Source organism: Embiotoca jacksoni, unplaced genomic scaffold (assembly GCF_022577435.1).
Source record: "Embiotoca jacksoni isolate LCO1_2020_lvr unplaced genomic scaffold, fEmbJac1.0.p SCAF_5, whole genome shotgun sequence".
Taxonomy (NCBI): domain Eukaryota; kingdom Metazoa; phylum Chordata; class Actinopteri; family Embiotocidae; genus Embiotoca; species Embiotoca jacksoni.
Genome location: NW_027185403.1, coordinates 18,487,573 through 18,512,292, shown reverse-complemented (window position 1 = coordinate 18,512,292; position 24,720 = coordinate 18,487,573). Strand labels below are relative to the sequence as shown.

Genomic DNA, 24,720 nt, shown 5'->3' with positions numbered 1-24,720 from the left:
TAAATGTGCTTCTTGAGAGGCCCCATACTTAATGGAACTCACAACTATGTCAGTAATCAGTAGGCTAAAAAATATAATAGAAAACAAGTGTACTTATTGATAAAAAAAATATGATATTATGTCAGTAAGCTTGCTGAGTTTTGGAGACCAATAATTAAGTAGCCAAGGTTTAATTACAGTCAGATTCTGTTCTAAATGACTTCTATGGCTCTCTGCAGGTAATTCAAAGTCTCACCATGACAGTATATCTGATCATATTTGGATGAACATTCATATTTTAAATTTGGCTATGTATCAAATAAGAACGTCTGCATATTTTGTACATATAGATCACCTTGATGACGAGGAGGCTATTGGAATTTTTTGGTGTCATTAACTTATTCATCAAGCACAAGGCCAACGAATATAACAATAATAATGTAATAATACAGTAGTAATAGAGTAGTGATATCTGGCAATACAGAATCAGATAATATTTGCTTCTATGTTAAGCAAATTAAACCATCACTGTCAGTGAAACTCCAGAAGTTAATATAACTATTTTGTTTGCGGTAGTTAGAGTAAGTCAGGCAAGCTCACAACAGCAGACTGTCACCAAATGTAATGTTGGAGTAAATTACACCTGTCACCAGGGTTAGAAATTAGCACCCACCATCCATCAAATGATGGTGATTTGGTTTATGTATACCGCCTACGAGCCACAGCAGCGGGTAAATAAAGTTGCATATGACGCAATTATAACTGAGTGATTTGTGACATTGCACGACGTAGATTCAGTGTTTCTCTTACAATTGTTGAGTCACATTGGCATGACTGAGAGGTGGAACGTTAGCCTGGCTCTACCACGCCACTGCTTACAGCTTCAGTTTTCTGCTGTGAGTCTGGATATGCTGCTCGTATTAGTGTTCACTCAGCCACTCAAGCGCAATGAAGGTGAAGTTGAGTGTTTTTTTTCCCGAAGTCTTTGCGGTATTTGTCCCGTCCTTTCTTCACTGTGTAAAGCGTGACAGAGACGAGCGCAGTGTTTTACCCGAAGTTCCGTGCTCAGCGCACAATAATCACTCAGCGCCTCGTCGTGCTGCTGCCGTTTGAAAAAAATGCAGCGCTCCCATTAAAAAACATTTCAAATGCTGCGCTCAGGGAAACATGTTTTGGTAGACACGGTTCCTGAGAAGTTGCAGCAGTGGAGGAGTATTGGAGGAGTTTTGGTGCTTCAGTAGTTTTAAAATGAACCTGAGGTCAATGCCCAGTAGAATGGAACGACTGCAATTGATTCCCTATAGAGCGTACCAAGACCCATATATTCACACAGTGAATTTGAGTATGCCAGGCCAGCGGAACATCACTGTCACAAGACAAAAAAAAAAGGCACATTTGGTCAGGGGTACAACCAGGTGGGTTTTCTTTAACATTCGTGGTGTGTTGCACCATGAATTTGTCCTCCAGGGTCAGAGTGTCGACCGAGGTTCGATCGAGTTCTGAGGCGTTGACGTTTCAGGGGCATGGAGAAATCACAGACGTGCCAGACTAGTGTTTACAAAACCATGTGTGACACAGGTATTGATGGTGATCAGGTGATGATGCTGGTCATCCTTACTCACAAACATTATAGCTTGGCCCTGAACAGGAAGGGTTTGAAAAACCGTAATCTTAAAAGTAATAATTAACTAAAACTGTCTCACTGTAGTGGTGTGAAAATTACAAGAATTGCCCTTGAGATTTAGGAAAGTCAAAGTACACAGTAAATTGGCCTAAAATGGAAATACTCAAGGGAAAATACCTCAGATGTACTTAAGTACAGTTCTTCAGTAAAGGTACTTTGTTACATAGTTTGTGAAATTCAGAACCTCAGCAGGTACTGTAAGCACGAAAGAATGGGACTTATAACACATACGTTGATAAATTATGCATTTACATAAATGTTTGTCTGTGCGTGTTAATTGTCTGTACACAGTTGTTTCCCAGCACTCCAAATGTCCAACTGTGAGCAATGCATAATGAAATGTTATAAATAAATACTACACTGTCGTGAAAAGTGTGAACACGCTCGGGGAGACAGAGAAGACGACTCAGTGTGGCAGTAGAGAGGAGGGTGACTGTAATTTAAGGTGATGAGCGTAAACTGGTCTGAACATCCATTGGGATTCTTGAGTAATTAGGGCAGTACTTCGTCTTCACAGCGCAGAGGAGGGGAAACAGGTGCAATTGCACACACACATACTGTGAGAGTGGATGCATCGTGAATCAATTGAACTCTGAAAAAAAAAACACTGCACTGCAAGAGAGAAACATAATCTGGGTGATAAAATAAGGGTAAGAAAGAAATGTATTTATACATTTACTGTTAAAATTGAAAGTTTCTTCATTATCACGGTGGGGGAAGTTTAGGAATAAGTTTGGAATATAAAACTTTTTTCAAGACAGCTATTTTAAAAATAATAATCTGACCTGAAAATAAGTGAACGTCTTGGTCACATAATTTAAATCGAATAAACACACTGAGCTAAATATTTCATTTTTACGGCCTTGAGCAATATTTTCAAAAGAGATGGTACAAGCCAACAACCTAACAGAAACTTTGCCCTCCAAAAAATATAGACTGGAAATGTTCCCAGGGCAAATTTAGCTCTTGTGAGTCAACAAACAAGTTAGCAGATATGTCTCTTAGCAGCTTCAACTCATGTGAGGTTTGTTTCAAGCAAATGTCAAACTCAAAAAAGATAAAGAAAAGGTGTAAAAGCCACAGTAAGTTAATTAATCAGATTGATTGACTACAATTACATGTCAACTTCCTTTGAATCAAATAAATAACTACGTATAATTTTTTTAGCGCCTTAAGCAATGTTTTCAAAGGAGATGATACGAGCCAACAACCTGACAAAAATTGTGCCTTCAAGAAAAATATACTGGAAACGTTCCCAGAGCAAAGTTAGCTCTACCACCACTTTGAGTCAACAAACAAGTTAGTGGATATATCTCCCAGCAGCTTCCAATCATTTGAGGTTATGATATGACATTCGCCACAGCGAGTTAATTAATCAGATTGATTACAATTATATGTCGAACCCAACTCCCTTCTCCCCTCTCCAACCCTTTTCTTTTTTCTTATTGCCTCATCCTCAAAGACTGGTTCGTATAGCCTTCAAAAAAACCTGATGGTTTCATTGACACATGTTTAAGACATTTTACTAATCAACTCCAAGGCATTTGCAGAACTCTCACCAACACTTTCCTCACCCAGCTCCTTTAATTGGTTCACTTGTCATATTAATTACATCCAGGGTGTATGCAGACAAACAAACACAGTCCGTAATGAGTGCATGAGTTATCAAACATTTGTACTGTCAATTACACGCTTGTCATTAAATAGCAATGATCATTTGTGCAGCACTGCACTTAACAAAATGCTTGTGACAGCATATGTACTATTTATGGAGCAATGCAATGATTTGATCTTAACGTGGGATAAATTAGCTGTCTGGGTTGCAGAAGGAATCTCCCATCTGGTGAGAAAAAAACATGACAATGTACCGTTGTGAAAAGGCATTCTAGAATTTTGGATTAAGTAAAAGTGGCACTGCATTAAAATATACAATACTTCGCAAGTCAAAGCAATCAAAATTGACTTTTGTAAAAGAACTACTAGCGGAATGTTAAACTATAAAGCTGACCCAGGTGACCAATTCATTATTCTATGACATTATTATGTTTAAACTGATACAACGAAGGATCATCCACATTTTACCATTGTAGGTTGTTAAACCGAGGTTTTAAGGTCCTTCCAAATCGTCACATGAATATGAGGGGTCTGTTTTTGTCTTTTGTTTTTCGTGAAATAGTGCACTTCTTTTATGTTTCCACCTGGTATTTAAGTGAAACTATCTGAGAAGTTCAGGGAGGAAACAAGTATTTGGTGGAATTGCTAATAACTCAGACATCTAAAATACAAAGGGCCCCAAAAACACCTTTTTTAAGGGGTTTTAAACTAAATCTCTAATAAGGCATTATATATTTTAAACCTACTTTGTGTTTCTTAAGTAAAATGTAAATTTGTATATTTTTTTACATAGATGGTACAATTACAGAGGTACAATTTAAATGTATGCCTCTAAAATGTAGTTTAAAATTGCATAGAATGGAAATACATAAGTAAAGTAAAAGTGCCCCAGAATTGCAGTTATGCAGGATGGAGAAGTCCATATAACCACCATGTCAGCAGTGAGTGTGTTTGTTTATTAGGGGTGACTGTGGGGGTAGCAGCAGGTAATCAAGGTGACCGGACAAGGGTGAGGTTGCCAGGTTTGGTGGCACAGTATCCCCCTCCTGTATGTCCAGACTTCAGAAGGAGTGGCATAAACACACACACACAGGAAACCTGCAGTGAGCTAATGTCTGCCAAGTTTTGGTTTTATAGGTTTATATGTTCTGTGCACACATTTCTTCCTTATTCCTGACAAAAAAATATATATTGTAGGAACCCATCTGCAGTAGCTATTTTTAGCCTTTAACCTACAAACTAACCTTTAAATAACAAGTGAAAATTTTCAAATTCAAATTTAGTTTTGGAGCATTTCAGCATTTTGCAAGGACACTGGCTTAAAAAGCACGCACACACACACACACACACACACACACACACACACACACACACACACACACACACACACACACACACAATCACAACTGCAAGTTTCAATTTCTAGTGTTTTAAAAAGACCATGACTTTGACGGGCCCTGTTCCACTAACCTTTCTTCTTGTTTCTGTCTCTCTCCCAATATTTACATCCTTTTCCATTTAATACAGTTTTCACCTCTTTTTGTCCTGAAAATAAATCCTGTGGCCTTCAATGTGACCTTAATGCAGTGAGTGCAACACAGTTTCCTCAGGTGATTTCTCTGTTAAAGAGGTAGAGATTTTAAGAAACCTTAAATGTGTATACTTTAAATTGTGATTCACAGCTTCCCATTTTGATTTTGTTTAGCTTTGTATATAAATAAACAGACAGCTGTTACATGCTGTATGTTTGCTTCAGGTTGAGACGTGCTCTCAATCGGTTTCTGCTGCTGTTCAGCAGTTTTACAATCAAGCCGTGCAATTCCGCCGTGGTTCTTTTAAATATTCAGTAGGTAGACAGGTAGAGCTGCTCAGAGAGAGACGTCGGGGATTCAAAGTGATGATGGAGAATGAGAGATGGGGTATTACAGTAGGTGGAGTGAGGGGAAGATACAGAGAACAGATTTGGAGACTGAAAGAAGAACAGAAAGATAGAGGGAGGATGAACAGTGAAGCTGCCAGGAATCTGTCAGCAGCATGTGACAGGTGTAGGAGTTTTTATTTTACTCGCTTTCCATACCTTGTCTCAAGTTTACTCTCTTTGCCCACCACCCCCTTCCAGTAGCCGTCATGAGTGTCTGAGGTATTTTGGAAAAGTTTGTTGGGCCTCAATTCCTACTGCTTCTTTAAAAACCTGTGTCCCTTTTCATGCAACTATCAGCTCACCATGTATCAGCAGTTAAAAAAAAAAGCTTAAATTCCTTCTGATACAAGTGAGGAGCTTCAAGTTATCTTCACATCAAAAATCAGTGAGGAAAAAAAATTCAACCTCAGTCGCTTTGACTGCGTCATGATTGTTGGTGCCAGATACGCTGGTTTGAGTATTTGTGAAACTGATGCCTTCTCAAGATTTTCATGCACAACATCTTTAGAGTTTAGTCTAAAGACTGTTAGAAACAACAACAAACATCCATTGGGATGAATGAGGTCAGAGGACAATAGCCAGACTGAGAGGATAGAAAGCTTGCAGTAACTTAGATAATAATTTCTTATGACTGTGCTCATCAGGACAGCAACTCAGAATGAATAACAAGTTTAACCTGGTTGTGGATGGACTACAACGGCAGACGACCATGTCGGGCTCCCCCTCCTTTTCACCTTGGACCGAAATGTGAGGCTGCAGTGGGCACACACTAAACCTGGACAGGTGAAGACTGGTCTAATTAAACCCCATTTCTGCTGAGGCTGCAGATGAGGCTCACAATATTATGTCAACAACATGAATCCATGAGTTCCACCTGCCTTGTGTAAACACTCCAGGCTGGTATTGGAGTAATGGTCTGGGGTATGTTTTCTTTGCACACTTTTTACTGGTAACACCAACCAATCACAGTTTGAACACCACAGCCTATGTGAGCATTGTTGCTGACCTTGTGCATCTCTGAATCCAGTCAAACACATTTGGGATGTGTTGGAATAGGAGTATCTCTTTGTTGTGCTGTTTTAGTCTCCACAGGCTTCTGAAGGAAATGTGTGCCTGTTTAGCTGCTATATCCACCATTATCCCCAGCTGCAGTAGCCTTCTGTGTCTGTGCACTAGTTTGGCACACAGCTGATTTACTGTAGGGTCTTTAAAAAAAAAAAAAAAAAAAAAAAAGTTTTTTGGGTCCAAAATAGTAAATGATACAACGCTGTGGAGAAGAGCAAACCCAAGCAGTAAACTCACAGGCCTTAAAACCAAAACAATAACAGATACTAAAAGACCAATTCAGAACAACTGTTGAATGATTTTACAGTCTTAACACATATTCAACCAAAACTCGAGCAAATATTACATTGTAATGAAATTTGTTATCTTGATTTTCATAATATTGGTTGTCTGACAAAAAAGGGATAGAAATGATTGCATTATTAATGCACAAATAGAACTTCGAATCACAATATATTTCCTCAGTTCCAATGTTTTTGGTTGGTTTTTCCACAAGTCACTTCACGGCCTTATCTTTGACAGATATTCAATCGTTAAATATTATTTTTAAGAGAATACTAAACACATGAATACATTTCTTTATCATTGTTTGAACCTTAACAGACATAACAGTCAATGAAAGTTTTTTTGTTTTTTTCCTGTAGTGAAATGATTAAGAAACAACCCATCAGTTGTTTAGAGCAGTGAATCCTGAGAGACGGAACCGTGGGCAAAAATATCCACAAAAAGACTGCTGCCGTTATTAGGACACCCAGAAAAGCAAAACCGTTTTCAAAAAGTTTCATTAATACATATTAATTCTCTATTACTGTCTTTTTGTAGCAATGACCCTTGCTGCACTGCTCTCTCTCTCTCTCTCTCTCTCTCTCTCTCTCTCTCTCTCTCTCTCTCTCTCTCTGTCTGTCTGTAGGAAGCTGTCAGTGAACAGGTGTGCAGCTACTTCTCGTTATTAATGACGGGCAGAATCCTATGTGTTTGTGTGTGTGTGGGTGTGAGTGTGTGTAACACACTAGAGAACTGACAAATGTGGGAGTGACTGTGCCACACGCTCCATCGGCACAGTGACAAATGGAGCGGATGGGAGATGTGTGTATATAAATACACACAACAACTGAAAGAAGCAGTTTGACAGAGGACAATGTTTTTAGATCTTGAAAGTTGTTTGGGTCTGCTTAGAGGAGACTTTTCTCAAATTCATTCGAAGCTGGATTTTCTAACGTTTCTTTTTTTGATGTAACATTGCAAACATTTCCACCCTTGCAGGTTGTTTCATCAAGTACTGAATCTTAAAATGTTGTTTGTCTGTCAGTGTGATGAAATGATATCCTATTCCATGCAGCTTTTTTTGTTTGAATGAAGTCATTTTTAATTGTCATTTTGTTGTCGCAGAATGCGGGGAGAGCCGTCCTAGATCATAGAGTTAGAGGAAACCTAAGATGCTCCATTAGATCGAGCAGTTCTAGGGTCAATGCCTTAACATTGGCATTGAGTGAACCAATGAGAGTGAGGGGGGAGTTGGACCCTGAAGGCAGTGAGATATAAACAACATGATGCATCCATCACACATCATCATGCAACAGCAATCGAGAAATTTTACTTCTTACATAAGGCTGCGTGAGTACTGACTTCAGACGTGTTAACAAGACAAGATTAAGGAGACAGTGATGTGTAGTTAGGACACTTCAGAGATTTGATTCTTTCTCAAATCTTCCAGCCTGAGCTTTGCAAAAAAGGTTTTGTGCGATTATGTCACAAATGGTTTGGGTACTTCAGTGTATCTGAATCCAGAATTGTATCAACTCTCAAGTTTTAGGTTTTGCTCACAAACACATAGCTCCAACTTAAACACAAGAAAAGCAGCAGGACATACCGCATATTGATTAAATGATCCACAAAAGATTACTGTATATTTGGCTGCATTCTGCTACTGAAAACCACTAGATCATATTCAGTATTATTCTTATGACCACATGTCATAGAGTCATCAGGGGAAAAAAAAATGTGCTTCAAGTGTCTGAACAAACCACCAGTTTATCTTTTTCTCTTTATTTTAATGTTTTCAAGAAAACACCGCCTTCGTCCTGCTGCTTTCAAAATATCATAAAAGTGATGAATACACTGTAGACAATTAATTAGCCCTGAGATACAGCAGCAAGTAATAAAAACCATCATTATCTGAATAAACGTTAAATATATCATCCCATTTCTGCATAAAAACCCTGTCCAGCCTGCCAAGATTAAATTCACTGTTAATGATCAACAAGGGGGAAATTGGCAGTTATAGCACCAACCAGTGAACCGATAGAAATTAGGTAAACACAGAGACATGCACACATTTAAGTGGAAACAGTTGACTTCTATACATTGCTGCTTGGATACAGTTAATTGATACAGTTCTGCATACATGTTCCACCATGTTGTTTTTACTTCTGTTGTCATTTCTGTTTCCCTTCTTTCATCTCCTCCTGCTTCTTCATCACCAGATTTCCATTTTTATTTTTCTGTCAGTCAGTAAAAAACTCTCTTTTGTGTCTTTCTCTATTGATCTGGTTATATACTAGTCCTCCCACATATTGTCTAATTGGCTGGCTCTTTTTACATTCCAGTTGACATTTCTGAATACAGTCATCTTCCATTTCTCTTCGTTTTGCTGTCTTTGTTTCTCTTGTCTGCCTCATCATTAGACATCGTTTTTGGTATTGTTCCAACTATACTTGTGATTATTGCTTTATTTTTGCAACAATCAGTTTATTTTATTGATATATCATCATATTTAGTGTATTCAGCTTCTTTGCTTGACTGCAAAAAAATTGGATTACATGTAGTTTTCACCATCAGGATGTGTAAATCTGAATTTCAGCTCTATTTTTCAAGCAGTGCTGTAGAGTAAAATAGAGTACTGAATCTATACTCTACATTTTCCATTTATTTTGTCTTTCCGTTTTAATACTTCTTCCTCTGTTATGAATTAATCTGGACTGTAAGCATATATTTCCGTACACAACAAGAAAAGGACAATGTTTTTACTGCATAAATAAAGCTAAAAAGTATGTCTGAATGGCAGGCAGAGTGGAAAACCCAAGGAAACATTACTCTGATATTTTTTTTATCAGGTTAAGAGAAGTAGACATGTGTGTATTGCACTGGGAGGTGTGTGTTTTAATGGGAAATATGGTCTTATTTTTTGAAACACCAACATACCTCTATTAGATAGATCATCAATCATCTCCACCCTCATCTCATTTATTAGTCTAAATATACAGAGGTACCATGTTTAATTTGACATTGATTTATTTGTATTGCAAATGTTACATACAACTTTTTCCTATCTTCTTTTTCACATCGCCCTCTCCTTTACCTTTGATTCCGCTATCATTTTTCAATGAGAAGTAACTTGATAATGAAACATTACCTGCTTTCTTATTATCTCTAATGATAGGATCCACAGGTGCTTCCTTTGTTTCTCCTCTTTGTCTTCCTTCTATACCTCCCTCATCTATCCATATATTCTTCTTCAGGAGTTATTATGGCTAATAGGAAGGGCAATGTGTTCTGCTTCTCAGGGAAATGGAACTCATTACTTTTTATTAAGTACTTCTTGACAAAACTACTCCCTCATCCTCTACATTCGTCCTGTTGGCCAGTTGATCTTTTTTTTCCCTCGTCCTTTCATATCATTTGTCTTTTTGTTCATTGGTCTGCTGACTTCGCTTTCTGTTTCATGACCTGATTTGCAAAACTGACAAGCAACTACTTTCTGAAGACATTTCAGAAGTTTCAGACTACAGTAGACTGATACGCTGAGCCTTCTTTCTATAAATCAGATGCACATGATACAAGCACTGACTGTGTCAAGAGGCCCGTGGCAGGACTATAACTATACTATAAGTTGGAAATGGTACTGAGCCTTTCCTCCGTTCCAAACAATGATAGACATTTTATCCTCTTTAAAACAGTCCACTCTGTTCCAGGGCATTCTGACCATTTTGGCATTCTGACCATTTTGTCCAAAGCCGTTCTCCAACAAAAGCCTCTTTCATAGAGAAAACAGATGTCAAAAGTTCACAAAAACTAAAATTCTCTGTTTAACTTGGAGGGAAAAGTTAGATGGTGATTTGGGTAGATGATGTATCTTCAATATTTTGTTGGTATCTGTAAAACACAAGCTGCGATATGAATGCCTGTAGCTTGAAAAGAAACAACAAGGGAAGCATAGACGACAAAAGTAAACACAAGTGTGTGTGTGTGTGTGTGTGTGTGTGTGTGTGTGTGTGTGTGTGTGTGTGTGTGTGTGTGTGTGTGTGTGTGTGTGTGTGTGTGTGTGTGTGTGTATGTGTATGAGGGTTAGCACCCACAGCCAAAATGATTGAAAATAGCACAACACACAAGCACACATTGTGTTGGTTGACCTGTTTGTGGTCCAAATGACCAAACTGGCAGAGAATCAGAGAAAATTTGCTGCCCCACCAACGAAGTCCATTTACATTAATAATGATATGGTTTTTGCATTTCCATCTGATTATAAAACCAGTACACAGTTCGATTCCAATTTGAAGTTGTAAATTAGTAAGTCGTGGCTGGCTGACTCGTCAACAAACATTGTGCGTCCAAGGTCAAGGGAAGCAATGTTGCGGTATCTCTCTATTGCTGAGCTAATGTTGCTGTTGCGAACTCTGTATTTTGTTGGCATTGCTTGAGTCAGAAAGAGCCCAAGTTTGGTGACCTTTAAACTCGTGGGACTGATGCTATTTCCTCACAATGTGATCGCGCTGTTTACACATGTTGAGATCTGATCACAATGTGGCGCTGACCACCTATAAATGTGGTCTTGATGATATGAATGCATTCTACATACATTCTTAGATAAGTTGTCTGCAAACAGATCTTCTGTTAATACCAGGTACGAACAGAGTTTTTCTTAATTCAGCCTCCTGCATTTGGAAAGAGAATGATACTCCAGTTTTCCTTTGCATCAGGTACCTTAAATTATGAATTAAGATAAGCTGAATTACATTAAACTATTTTTGTGAATTGGTTGAATGACTGCATGGTTGCATTGGAGTCTTTAGGGCTTAGCAGATCGGTTTATACACAGATTGATTGGTGTTGCTAATAGATTTAGCCATTAGGACGTACAAAAACTGAATTTAATGATTTAGAGTGCAGCTGTCTGTAAACTAATCCAGTATTAAACCCAGGGGTATGTGTCATTCATACAATAAACAACATGTTGTCATACATAGAAATTGTTCACTCTTGACTAATTCTGATGAATGAAGAGCAGTCAGAATGTCAGTCAGACTGCATAAATTGAATTGAATTAAAATGGTAGTTAAAATGCTGACAGAACGCAGTTTAAAAATTGTTACAACACCAACGATTTCATGCTCTACCCCAAATATTTGTTCATTTGATTACTTTGGAGAATGGAATCTTTTGGTTGTAATCCATATCCCACACAGTACCAATATTACATGACAGCAATATTTAAAGATGACACAGCAATAATTAATTGTCTTACCTTTAGCACACGCTAGTTTTCCAATCACCAAAGTTTAATGCATACACGTTGTATGCATGTATGTTTGAGTATGCACGTGGAGTGTTTTGTAGGAATGGGCGACACATGTAGCTGTGATGCTCAGGTAGTGGGCAAATGAATGATTGAGTGTTCAGTGCATGGAAAAATAATTCCTCTGGATCCCGAAAACATTATACTCTATATATCTTATTAATTTAACTTTATTCTGCCAACCACATCAGAGTCAATCCCTTAAAAAAAAAAAAAAAAAAAAAAAAAAAAAAAAAAAAAACAGCACATGATAGTTGTTTTTACTTTTGTCATTGTTCATTACAGCCCACCATCCCCTCAAACAAAGCCTCACCCATCAGTACGATACTCAGGTGAGGTCAGACAATGTTTTTGCAGCTTTGGTTTCAATAAATGGCACATATTTCTTTCTTTTGTTCAATAATAGTGTTTAAAAGAATAGTTGTGTGTGTGCATTGTTTGTGTGTGTGTATTTCCTCATGTGAGTGAATACATTTCAGTCTGTTTGGTAGCATTAGACAGAGGGCAGACTGTGGTCAACTCCATTTATTCAGCCCTGATGCATGTGTGCGAACGTGTGTGTGTCTTAACACACACACGTTCGCACACATGCATGTAAAATACTCAACTTCATCTTAATGAAGTTGAGTATTTTACTGTGGATGTTATGATGTATGTGTGTGCATGTTTGTGTGTGAGCGTGTGTATGCATGCATGTTGCTCTCCAATGCATCTGTATGTGTGTGTCTGCTGTGGCAGACCTTGTATGCTGATAGATGCTGTTGTAAGTCCATAGCAATGAATGAGGGCCATAACCCACAAAAGCATTACCATATTCATACAGCTCACAGAATAGATTGCTTGTGTATGTGTGTGTGTGTGTGTGTGTGTGTGTGTGTGTGTGTGTGTGTGTGTGTGTGTGTGTGTGTGTGTGTGTGTGTGTGTGTGTGCGCATTCCACCAGTTTGTGAAGGAGTGCAACTCATTTTGAGGAGTCATTTTGAAAATGGCAAACACCCTTTCTCATGCTTTTCCCTGCTCTCTTTCACACACAAATAAAGCAATACACTATTTATTCGAGGCATATGTGTGTGTGTGTCCCTGTATATATATAAAGCTCTATCTAGACTAAAGCCTATTCTCATAAAATGTGTTCAGAGAGAAAAGAAGTAACCACCAAGTTGGCTGTGAGCTAAAATTGAACATCAACACAGACCACTGGGCCAAATGGTGGTTCTCTCTCTCTTTCCTTCATTGTCACTTTCTCACATTCTAATCTTGTTCTCACCTTTTTTTTTTTTTTTTCATTTCTTTTCAGGTTTTTTTTCTCCTTTTCTTTCCCTTTATTTTTTTTCCCCACTCACCCCAGGGTGTAAATTGCCCCACAGTGGTGATTGACTTGTGTGTACGTGTTTCTGTGTTTGTGCATCTCATTTTGGTGTGTCTAACTTCATTCCTCCTTTTTTTTTTTTTTTTTTTTTTTTTTTTTTGTATGTGTGTGTTTGCACCTGTTTGTGAATGTTGGGGTCATTACCTGTGTGTGTGTGTTTGTGTGTGTGTGCGTGTGCGTGTGCGTGTGTGTGCGTGTGTGTGTGTGTGTGTGAGCATGTGTGTGTGTAGGTCAGGTCAAGCTATTATTACGGCACCAGCTGTAGTGGTATTGCATGGGATTGTGGGAGGTGTGTAGACAGGTTGGAGACTCTGAAGGGCTTTACGTTTGATTGACAGGCCTGAACTAAAAAAATTCTGCACCCAGCACAAATTAAAGACCTCACACTCCTTGAGCTGTTAAATACACTACAACATATGTGCTTAATATTGTGAATATTAGTTATACTATATTTATGTAATTCAAATGCAGTCTGTAAGGAAAACGGCAATTCATCCATCATATAAAAAAAAATAAAAAATAAACCTTTAAGCAGTTTATGGAAGCATTTATGTTGTTTTTGCTGGTGTTAAGAAGAGTATGTTTTTATTGAACAAAAAAGGCTGAAGGAATGAGCACCACTTCTGTTTATTATGCAATACCAGGACATTTACAGTTTTATGTTCATATGTTGTTTGTTTTTATTTTTATTTTTCCGTTCATTTTGCAACTACTTATTTACAGGGTTTTGGTAATTGTCATTGGTTGATCAGATGGGAGCGCTTCAGTTTTCATATTTTCTTTTATTTATGAATAAATTAAACTTTGTGAAAATTTCAAAGGGACAAGACATCAAATAATGATACACATGCAGCTCCCAAGAAATGAAATGGTGTGTTAAAGGACATTTTAGCAGGACAACATGAGTGAAAGTTGGTTCCAATGAAACAAAGATATGTTCAGAACTTGCCTCTATGAGGAAGAATCAGGAAGGTATCATTAAACCCAGGATAATAGTACAACATTAGGAAATAAAACCTCTGCTTAGCCCATTTTCATGTTCCATCTAAAGGATGGAGTTCAGTGCCATGGACAGTGATCCACACATGTTGCAGTTAGGGAGCTGGTCAAAAGCTACACTTAGATTGGTTCACTACTTCTATTCATAGTAAATAAAAACCCATCATACATACTTTTCAACAACAACAACAAAAATCTAAACAAACCAAAGGAGTTGCTTAAACAGCACTGAGGAGGCACACAGGTCACACAGTTTCCATCCACCAATCTTACACCCAGTGACTACACCTCCCAGCTGGTTCACTCTCTCCATCTCCATAGAAAAATACATAAATCTATGACTGTTACCTAACAAGGTGACATGATTCGAAAAAGGTTTTACAGCCAGTAACACATGTAACATGTCCAAGTGAAATAAAAACAGAAACATTTTGTAGCTGCAAGCTTAAGATGATGATCACAGTCAATCATTCATTGCCATCTACTTTCCTTTACAGTGCTGTTAAAGCTCCTTTGCTGATAAACATCGTTTGAGGCATTTCAATTTGCAGTTTTCCCTCCTGGAGCTTACTTTAGAAGTACGTCTGCCACAAAAAAATAGTCTCAACTGCCAGGTTGGCTGTCTTTTAATTCCCCTTGTTTCCAGTAAAGTGTTAAAATGGTGGATGGCAGAATGAGATTACATTACATTACATTTCATTTAACTGACACTTTTATCCAAAGTGACTTACAATAAGTGCATTTCAACCATGAGGGTACAAAACCCAGAACAACAAGAATCAAGAAAATGCAATTTCTTCAAGAAAGCCAAACTACAAAGTGCTATCAGTAAGTGTCATTTTAAGTGCTACTAAAGTTCTACTGTTCAAGGTAAAGTCTGAAGAGGTGTGTTTTTAGTTTGTGATGAAAGATGTTCAGAGTTTCTGCTGTTCTGATGTCGGTGGGGAGCTCATTCCACCATTTAAGAGCCAGGACAGCAAACAGTCGTGATTTAGTAGAGTGTTTAGCTCAGTGAGGAGCAACAAGCCGATTGGTAGATGCAGAGCGGAGTTTCAGATTGGGGAAAAGAAAGGATCAGTTGGGTGTCATCAGCATAGCTGTGGTAGGAAAAACCATGCGAGTGTTGACAGAGCCAAGAGAGTTGGTGTACAGAGACCCAGGGACCCAGGACAGAGCCTTGAGGGACCCCAGTAGTGAGAGGACAAGGTTCAGACACAGATCCTCTCCAAGTTACCCGGTAGGTGCGGTCGTTGAGGTAGGATGAAAACAGGGAGAGAGCAGAGCCTGAGACACCGAGGTCCTGAAGGGAGGAAATAAGGATCTGGTGGTTCACTGTGTCAAATGCAGCAGAAAGGTCAAGAAGGATCAGGACAGAGGAGAGAGAGGCTGCTCGAGCAGTGTGAAGCTGCTCAGAGACAGCAAGGAGGACCGTTTCTGTTGAGTGGTCTGCCTTGAAACCAGACTGGTGAGGGTCAAGAAGGTTATTATGGTGGAGATAGGAGGAGAGTTGGTAAAAGATAGCTCAGAGAGTTTTGGAAAGAAAGGGAAGAAGAGAGACTGGTCTGTAGTTGTAGTTGTAGAGATGAGTCATTTGCCAAAACCTGAACCTTTCTGATGCAATTTTTCAGCATCAGAAAATCTAAATAATGGTTTTGATATGACAGTATTTATATCAAATTAATTTACTAACATTTAATTCATGTTAACATCTAGTTTGTTACATTCATATATTTGTTCTAAAGGAAAACAAGTATAGTCCAGTATTTGGGTTTATTACTTTGTTTATGTGCGTGTGTATGTGTGTGTGTGTGTGTGTGTGTGTGTGTGTGTGTGTGTGTGTGTGTGTGTGTGTGTGTGTGTGTGTGTGTGTGTTTTGCCCCAAACTCTCTGCACTTTTCCAAACTCTGAAACTTTGCCATTTATCCAGGGTTATTTTCATTCTGCCATTTGGGAGCATCCATATGCAGATAGAGCTGACGGGAATGATATATCTGCCCATGCTAACACCTCACCCACACTTTTAATATGTCTACAGACACACGCAGCTGCACTCCTCCGTACACACACATATACTCTGCAGGTTTATATATACACACACACGCTCACACACACACACACACACACACACACACACACACACATACACATACACACACACGCCCACTCACCCTTATGCACTCACATACACTGATTTACACACACACAAACAAGCCTGTGTAGAGGCAAAGATGGATGAATTATTGGGAGTTTGCTTTGGTTATGACCTGCAGCTACATATGGCCCCATCGTTCTAATGTGTTTTAGAGTGTGTATGAATAAGTGTGTGTGTGTGTTTGTCTGTGTGTGTGTGGTACTGTGTGTGTTTGCTCCTGTGTCTGACTTGTGTTAAACATTGTCTAAAACAAAAGGCATTAGTCCAGCAGACCAAACTAATGTGATTTTGTATTAATGTGGTGCCCTGGGTGCATCCTGTGTGTGTGTGTGTGTGTGTGTGTGTGTGTGAGAGAGAAAGAGAAATGCTCTGTATTCGGTGTTGAATGGACTGCACTCACACCTTCAATTTGTGTCAGCTCATTAATTTTCAACCACCGAGTCAGACTGGTCTATTCATTACCTCATTTTGTTACACACATTTCTATTAACATTCAAACTTGTTATTAAACACACACACACACACACAATATCCGTTTTTATGACTATCGTCTGAATATCTGTCAACGTTGTCAGTGATTAAAGGACTGCTGTTAGATACGGCGTGTGTGTGTGTGTGTGTGTGTGTGTGTGTGTGTGTGTGTGTGTGTGTGTGTGTGTGTGTGTGTGTGTGTGTGTGTGTGTGTAACATGAGGGTAGATGTGGTTGAGTACTAATATGTGAGGGGGAAGGAGTGATTGTGTGTGCAATAAATCTGCTTATGTGTGTGCATGTTTGTGTTTGTGTGTGTGTGTGTGTGTGTGTGTGTGTGTGGCAGTGATACTAAATCTCTCCTGCCACCGCATGACTTGATGCATATTGCTAAATCTATGAATGTTACCAATTAAGCGTATGGCTGTAAATTTGAACTGTAAACTCATGCAAATGCATCTTTAAATCTTTGGTGGTGACTTTACTCAACACAAATTATGCCTGACACATTTTAGAGTGCTGAACCATGTTTACATTGACGTACTGTGGTAGCCTCGGTACGAATCCACATTTCTGCAACAAATATCTGACATGCACAGGTGAAGCAAATTTGGTTGATGAGGGCTCAGTTTCAGTTCAATTATGTGTCCCAGTAAGTCCTGAAAGTGAGCCAGACTGCACAATACAAGGAAACTGAAACAACCTCCCCTCAATGGAATGGAGGCATTTTTTTTTATGTTATCAATAAGATAATTTTCACAGCTCATATTTCTGCGTCATATCAGAAAAAGTACAGGCGAGTCTATGTCTGTATTTAGAGAGGGGTCTATGCTTTTATTATAAGTATAGTTAGAATTAGTCTAATCCGTTTCCATGTCTGTGGTAATTTTTTTCTGCCATTTTATCCCTCAGTATTTGTATAATGGTGTGTTAACAAAGTGAAACTGACATTTTTGCTACGATTGACAAAGAGACAAAAGTAGGGACTGGTTTTAGCGTTTATTTCACACCCTTTATATTAAAATGGCATTATGGCAATGGCCAGTGTGTTTATTCGTCTGTATATGAATATTAAAATACGAGTGCAGACCGACCATTGTTCAGTGCTGGTCCAGACGATGGAGCTAGTAGGTCTGGTTTTGTGAGACTAATATGGTATACTGTTAATGATCTTTCGTAGGGCACTGTATGTTTAAGATGGCAACTAAATATACTAAATAACTATTTTAACTGATTAAATCAAATAACTTTATATGGATTTGAACCCTACTTTAAAAAAGTCTGAAACCAAGTTTTAGCTTTTGATTATCAGAAAAACCCAACATTGAAATGGCTGGGCTAAAAGGAAAGTCCTCTGTCCTTTTAGGTTGCAAGCTTTATTTAAAGTACGAAAAATAGACAGCGATTGATAAAAATAAGCCAAAATAGCTAAGTACAGATGAAACTAAAGTGTCAGTGAAATAAGAGACAAAACTGCTGGGCACTGTCTCAAAAATCCATTGAATAATATCCAAGATTCAGCTCACCATTTTCTCTTTAACATCCAGTCTATAATGAGGTAAAACCTGCATAAAGTCAGTCAAGCCTGACATGACTGATAAACCTCTCCAAATGTCTCAATATCAAAAACTGTTTGCGCTTCAAGCCCAGAGCCCATTTATCTACATATTGGAAAGTCTGTATAACAAAAAAAACCTGCAGATTTGGCTCGTAACAGCTTATGTTCATACTGTACAGACAACAATCTCCTTAAATACTCTGACACACACACAAAAAAAAAAATCCACATCTGATGATTATGAGCCAAGATAGAAAATAATAAGGGAGTGCCTTTTAGTGTGATGGCTTGGGACTTTATCTTCCATGGACATCTGAGATCCTGACTCGACTGTGGGTTAGCAATGTGTGAATGATGTTTGCTTGGTTGAGTTATGGCTCTGAGAAGAAAGGATGTGACAAGGGTGAAGCAGTCTCAGTCAATGTAAAACTCAAACTGGTCTCTCAACAGAAAGGTTTAAATTTCAGTTTAATAACTGACGCAAGCAGTAAAAAGATGAGATCTGGACCAGGGTGCATGTTTCAACATACAGCATGTCTACATCAGAGTAACTGTTACCATGTCCTTCTATTTTTCTAGATCAAGACATGGTGTGACATTTGTGATAAATTGTGTCAGTTGCGTGCCACAGAAAAAAGACAATATTACAACAAAGACTTGGATGATTTTTGATTTTATTGAGAGCTCATTATCTGTTCATATCCACATAACATACACGCACTGGTTATCAGTGTTGCATGATAAACAATTTTGAGAGCAGTAAGGATGTGAGACTGAGGAGGCATTTTGAGGCGGATGGCAGATCCAGAGGCTTTATTGCTGCAGGCTAGACGCTGTAATTCAGAGGGAAGGCCTTGTGGCAAGTGCCTGAGGGTGACAGTTAAAACAGAGTGCTTATATCTGAGCCTCAGACCATGAGGGGGAAAAGTAGCCAGAGGAACAAGAGGCAGGGAGAAAAGAGGAGGAGGATGGGTGAAAGGGGATGAGGGTGATGAGGAGGGGGGGTCCATTTGGTAAAGCTCCTTGTCATTTTCCATATGTCTCACCAGCTCCTACTTGTCTTCCATCTACAACTTGTTTTCTGTTCGTTCCGGTTGACCTGGTCTCACCCAGATATCCCGCAGCACACTTCCGCTCTGTTCTTTTTCTTTTTTCATGTGTTCTTGACCTCCTCTGTTTCTGTAGCACTGAGTCTTTATTGTCTTCTCTCACGCTTTTTCTGAAACTATTTCTCTCTTTTTCTGTCATGTTTTAAGATGAGTTGACCTTTTTTTCCGTTCGTTATTCTCAGTTTGATGTTTCCTGTTTTATTTTGAAAGTATAATTCCTTTTAGGTCTACTCCCTTTGCTCACTTATGGTCCTCTTTTTTTCTTTTATAGCATTCAAATGGGTTTGTATTTACTGTGTACACAGGATGAGTCCATATGAGCAGCCCTCTCGTAGTATTCACGACGTTGTAACTCAAAATTTTCTATAAGCTCCGATTTCAAGAGTTGTGACATGTTTGCTGACGTTTAAGGAAACGGCAGAGGCCATGGAAGTTAATTTTTCTTTGGATGTTAAGCTAATATATTGTAATTGATATTGCCATGTAGAGTTTGTCTTCATAACTCAGATAATAGCCTACATCTGAGGAAAATGTTGATTTCCCCAACAGCCTCATCTTTTCCCTCTGCCTTTGTATTTCCTGCATTATGTTATCCCTTTGTTACTTTGCTAAATTCTTAGCCTCTGTGGCTTCTAGACGCCGTCCATGTTGCCGTTAGCTAGCAACAGCATTTTTATGACTTGAACATCAAGCATATGACTTCCAATATTGTAACCACAGGCTCAGAAGTTCCATTTGAACCCAGCATCTGTCTCTGTCTCTCTCCCTGCTGTGTCCCCTGCCTGCCACGCCCACCTCACACACTTTCAGTTTCCTAATCGGCCCCAGGTGCACTCACTCTCTAATTACTCCTGGCAGCATATATTCATCCGGTTTTAAGTCCCTCTTTGTCAGTCTGTTATGTTCAGTTGGTGTGTGCTATGCATTTGGTGTGTTTCTTGTCCCTGGAGTTCTTAATGTCATCTGTTCCTGTTTCTGGCTCCATTTTTATCTGTGGGTTTTCACCTTGGTTCATTTGTCTGAGTTTGCTTTCATTTAATCTGCAACCGTTTGTTTAGTTTTATCTTGTTACTTTTGGGGTATTTTTTTGTTGTTGTTCTGACCAACCCCTGACTGGCTCGCTTTGTTGTTTTTTCCCTTCCACTGCCCGAGGCTTTTCTGTTAATAAACCCTTTGACCTCTACCCTGTGGTCTGTCTGTGCATTTGGGTCCTACCTGCTCCTGAACCTTTACACGTTCCCTTTTTCAGTTTCAGGCAATATGCCATACAGGTCAAATATATTTACATATTTCAGAAAAGGCAAACATTTGGTTATAAGAATGAAATCAAAAGAAAGAAAGTGAATTAAGTAAATATGTTATTGCAAGTTCAATTCCCACTTGAACACATTCCTTTTTATTTCAGCCCCTCCCCCCCTGTTTGTTCCTTTAAAACACAGACACACACACATGTATATATACACATATATATATATCTACATATACATGTATGTATGTATGTATGTATGTATGTGTATATATATATATATATACACATATATCTACATATACATGTATGTATGTACATATGTATGTATGTATGTGTGTGTGTGTGTGTATATATATATATATATACATATATATATATATATATGTGTGTATGTGTATATGTATGTATGTAGTATATAATAGGTTATATCGTTGATCACAATCTCAATATTTCTCTTTCTCTCTTTTTCTGTCTTCCTCGCAGTGGATGGATGCATAGACTGGTCGGTGGATCTGAAGGAGTACCACGTTCTGGCTGGTGAGCCCGTTCGGGTCAAATGTGCCTTGTTCTATAGCTACATCCGAACCAACTACACCATGGCAACCAACGCAAAACTACGCCTCATCTGGTACAAGAACAAAGGAGATGCAGAGGTATGCTGGCATAATTAGGATTAGAGGACACAAGGAAGGAAGGCAGTAACGAAAGTCAGAAGGCTGGAAGATATAAAAGCTTAAAACTGACAATACTGAACTGAAACACTGTAAAAGTAATATTTGTAACTTGAGGCATATTAGATAAGAGTTTAAAAATCAATTATATTATTACTAAAATTAAAAAAAAAAAACATAAATAGAACTTTATTATATATTTAACCTTAACCCAGCCATATTTAATGATGTTGAATAGCCCATATACAGGAGTCTGATATGTGTCATGAACAACTGGCAACCCACCGTGACACCACCCATTGGTTTGTGAACTAATGTTCTGAAGCCTTGAGTTTAGCATTTAGGTCACCGCCAACTTGTTTTTTCTTGTCACATTTATGGATGAGCTGGGAAAGGTAAAGCAGTGGATCCCTTTGAGGAACTATGGCTGTCCAGCTATACCAGAAACCTAACTGAACCTTAGGCATATCAATCAAACCAGACACGCCCCCAAACATACTTCTCTTTGATGCCTATTATCTCACCAAATATGGAATTACATTCAGCAGGACCACCACAGTACAGATTAGAAGGTGTGACTATAGCTAATGGCATAATGGCTTATGGAAATAATTGATTGACTAAGTATTTTGTGAAAGAAGTTGATGTTGAGTTTTTATGGTGGCAGCCACTTGTGGCCCTTAGCATTGGCTTCACTTTTCAGACCCAAAGGCTCCACCCATTGTATTTACAGTATATGAGGGTGTTTCCATTTGGCTATTTCAATCCGGACACATGCAACCCGGCCGTGATCGGACCACAAATGGTTAGCAAAAGTACGAGTGGAAACACACTCAGGATGCACTGAGATCCAACCAGTTCAGGCCACATTCGGAGGTGGCCTGGCACGCATCTGTGAACTACCTCTGCTCTTCTTTTATTTTTATTGGATCACCTGTGTGATTCTGCTGACTGACAGCAGGAGAAACTTACTGAAAACTTGCGTTATGGAGCAGTTGATTGAACACACGTGATGCTTGTTTCACCAAAAGCCCCCTCTGAGTATAGATTTTTTTTTCTTTCGGTTAATATCATGTGATTTCCGACACACATCACACCCACAGCTGTGAGAGACACAGTGGAGACGCCCTGGAACAATTCATTCTTTTGACCTGAAATTGGGGTTCTGATCTTCAGGTTCCTGTCCTTGTTCTCATTTAGTTGTATAGTTCCGTCACGTAGCCTACGTGTTCATTTGCATAATTGTTGCATAAAGGGGAAGGGGGGGGGGGATCCGATCTCAAGAGGTCATTGGGACACATGTTGATGTCAGGTGGAAACACTCGGTCTAAAGCTGACCACTTGTGATCTGATCAGGGCCAGGCCAGATATGTCCGGATTGAAATAGCCAAATGGAAACACCCCCTATGAGTGTGACTGGCATGTGCTTCATAAAACTACTTTGGGAGGGATGTTGAAGCTACAAGTCACAGGATGACAGGCAGTTTTCTCACTGAGTTTGCAGACAGTAAATTAACAAAAAAATAATTAAAAAATAAAAACATGGACAAACAATGGTCTGTATGTAAAAATCAAATAATGGTGCAGCATTTCTTCCTTGCTCACCAGCTGCAGTGCTGCTTGGTCACAGATAACCAGTGCTGCCACTGGTGGCCAGATGCTATAATGCTGCATAACTGCTGCTCTTCCCAACTGTCACTTGAATTTTACAATTAAAATGCAAACTAATAGTTTGTCATGATTTTAGCTCAAAACAAATAAAAGAAAAGAAAATGGCAGGCTTTTTCCAGTAACATCTACCATCTGGTCAGTTGAACTTTTATCAAAATGTCCAATATTGGGATGTCTGGTCCCCAGCCCGCCATCAACCATACACATATAAAATCAGTATGCACACTAGTTTGTTCTCGTTATGTTAATTAGTACACCTTAATACATTGCTAAAATGGAATACAGGTCTTGTCCGTCACTGTAAAAAAACATAAATTAATTGTGAATGGGGAAAATAGAGCTCTCATAATTTTTGGAGAAAGATGTTGCTTTCTGGTTGTAAAATTGAATTGGTCCTGACATTTAGTAATATTGTATCACTTCCCATTAGTATACAGTATGTTGATGATACCATATTAACGGCAAATAGGTATAGCTTAGTATATTGCACAATATTCAGTTATGTCTTTCGATAACTGAAAATCAGTGAGAATCAGGTCTTTGATCAAATCAGATCCTCCAAATCAAATGCACTCTGAATTTCTTGTTCTAGAAAGTCCTTTAAAAGTAAAGCTAGTTGTGATTGCAGGATAAGGGATCCCTATAAATGTCTATACTTTTTCTTTTTTTGTTTGTGTCTGGCTGAGTAATCACCAATCCATAGAAACTAGAAGGACTGATAAATCATACAGTGATGGGGTCCCATGTGCTGTAATAAAAAATTGTCCCCCTTTCCAACCAGCGTGGATCATATGTGAATGCTATGTCAGGATTTAGGTGGATTACATTTAGACATGATCATTTATGTGATATGTATCTTTAGTACATACAGTGAAAATTTAGGCTGAAGGATTGAATTCTTACACAATCTTGGGAGCATCTAATTTGTGATACAGTATTCCTTTCTGCATATAATTATGCAGTAATTTCAATCAATGTGGCAATTGCAGGTGGAGAGAAAATCATCATGTGGATTGAAAAGCCTTGTTGAAATCCCCCACCAATGAAAATCAAGATTTTACCTTTTATTTGCTGAAGGGCATATTATACTTCTTTCCATCTTGTAATGTTTGAATCCTGTTTCTTCCATGAAAACACTTTTTTAACTTTGCATTCAAATGTTCTTTATAAGTAATATTTATTATTATTTTTACTGTTGTCTGACAGTGTCTGCAACTTGGATTGCAAACGAAAGGTGTAATCAATGCCTGGAGAGAAACTTTAAATGATTGCTAATGCTTTAATTCTCTTAATTTCCATACAGAATATTTAATGTTATTTGTATTGTATCCGTTAGGAGCCCATCATCTTCTCAGGTCACAGGCTGAGCAAAGAGGATGACTCCATCTGGTTCAGATCAGCTGAAATGGAAGACAACGGTTTCTACACCTGTGTACTAAGGTAACGCATGTGCACAGCAACACACAGGCCTGTTCTGATTTCATTTTGACCAGTAACTTGGCACCACCATGCATCAACCCTGAAGTAAAATAGCTACAACCTAGATTCTCCAAGGAAGTATGATTCAGGATTATTTCTGGTTCAGACGGGTGCATTGTTGATAACACTTTGTGAATATCCCATAAATACAGCTCCTCT

General features: G+C 38.6%; 1 protein-coding gene across 3 annotated transcripts in view; it reads left to right on the top strand.

The window, feature by feature from the left end:
• il1rapl2 (interleukin 1 receptor accessory protein-like 2) overlaps window positions 1-24,720 on the top strand; it is a 446,491-nt gene that overhangs the window by 248,639 nt on the left and 173,132 nt on the right. For all 3 annotated transcript variants that reach the window (XM_069170885.1, XM_069170884.1, XM_069170886.1), the window contains 2 exons: window positions 21,224-21,393; window positions 24,419-24,522. In XM_069170885.1, coding sequence (XP_069026986.1) covers window positions 21,224-21,393; window positions 24,419-24,522 — 274 coding nt within the window. The remainder of the gene's footprint in view (window positions 1-21,223; window positions 21,394-24,418; window positions 24,523-24,720) is intronic.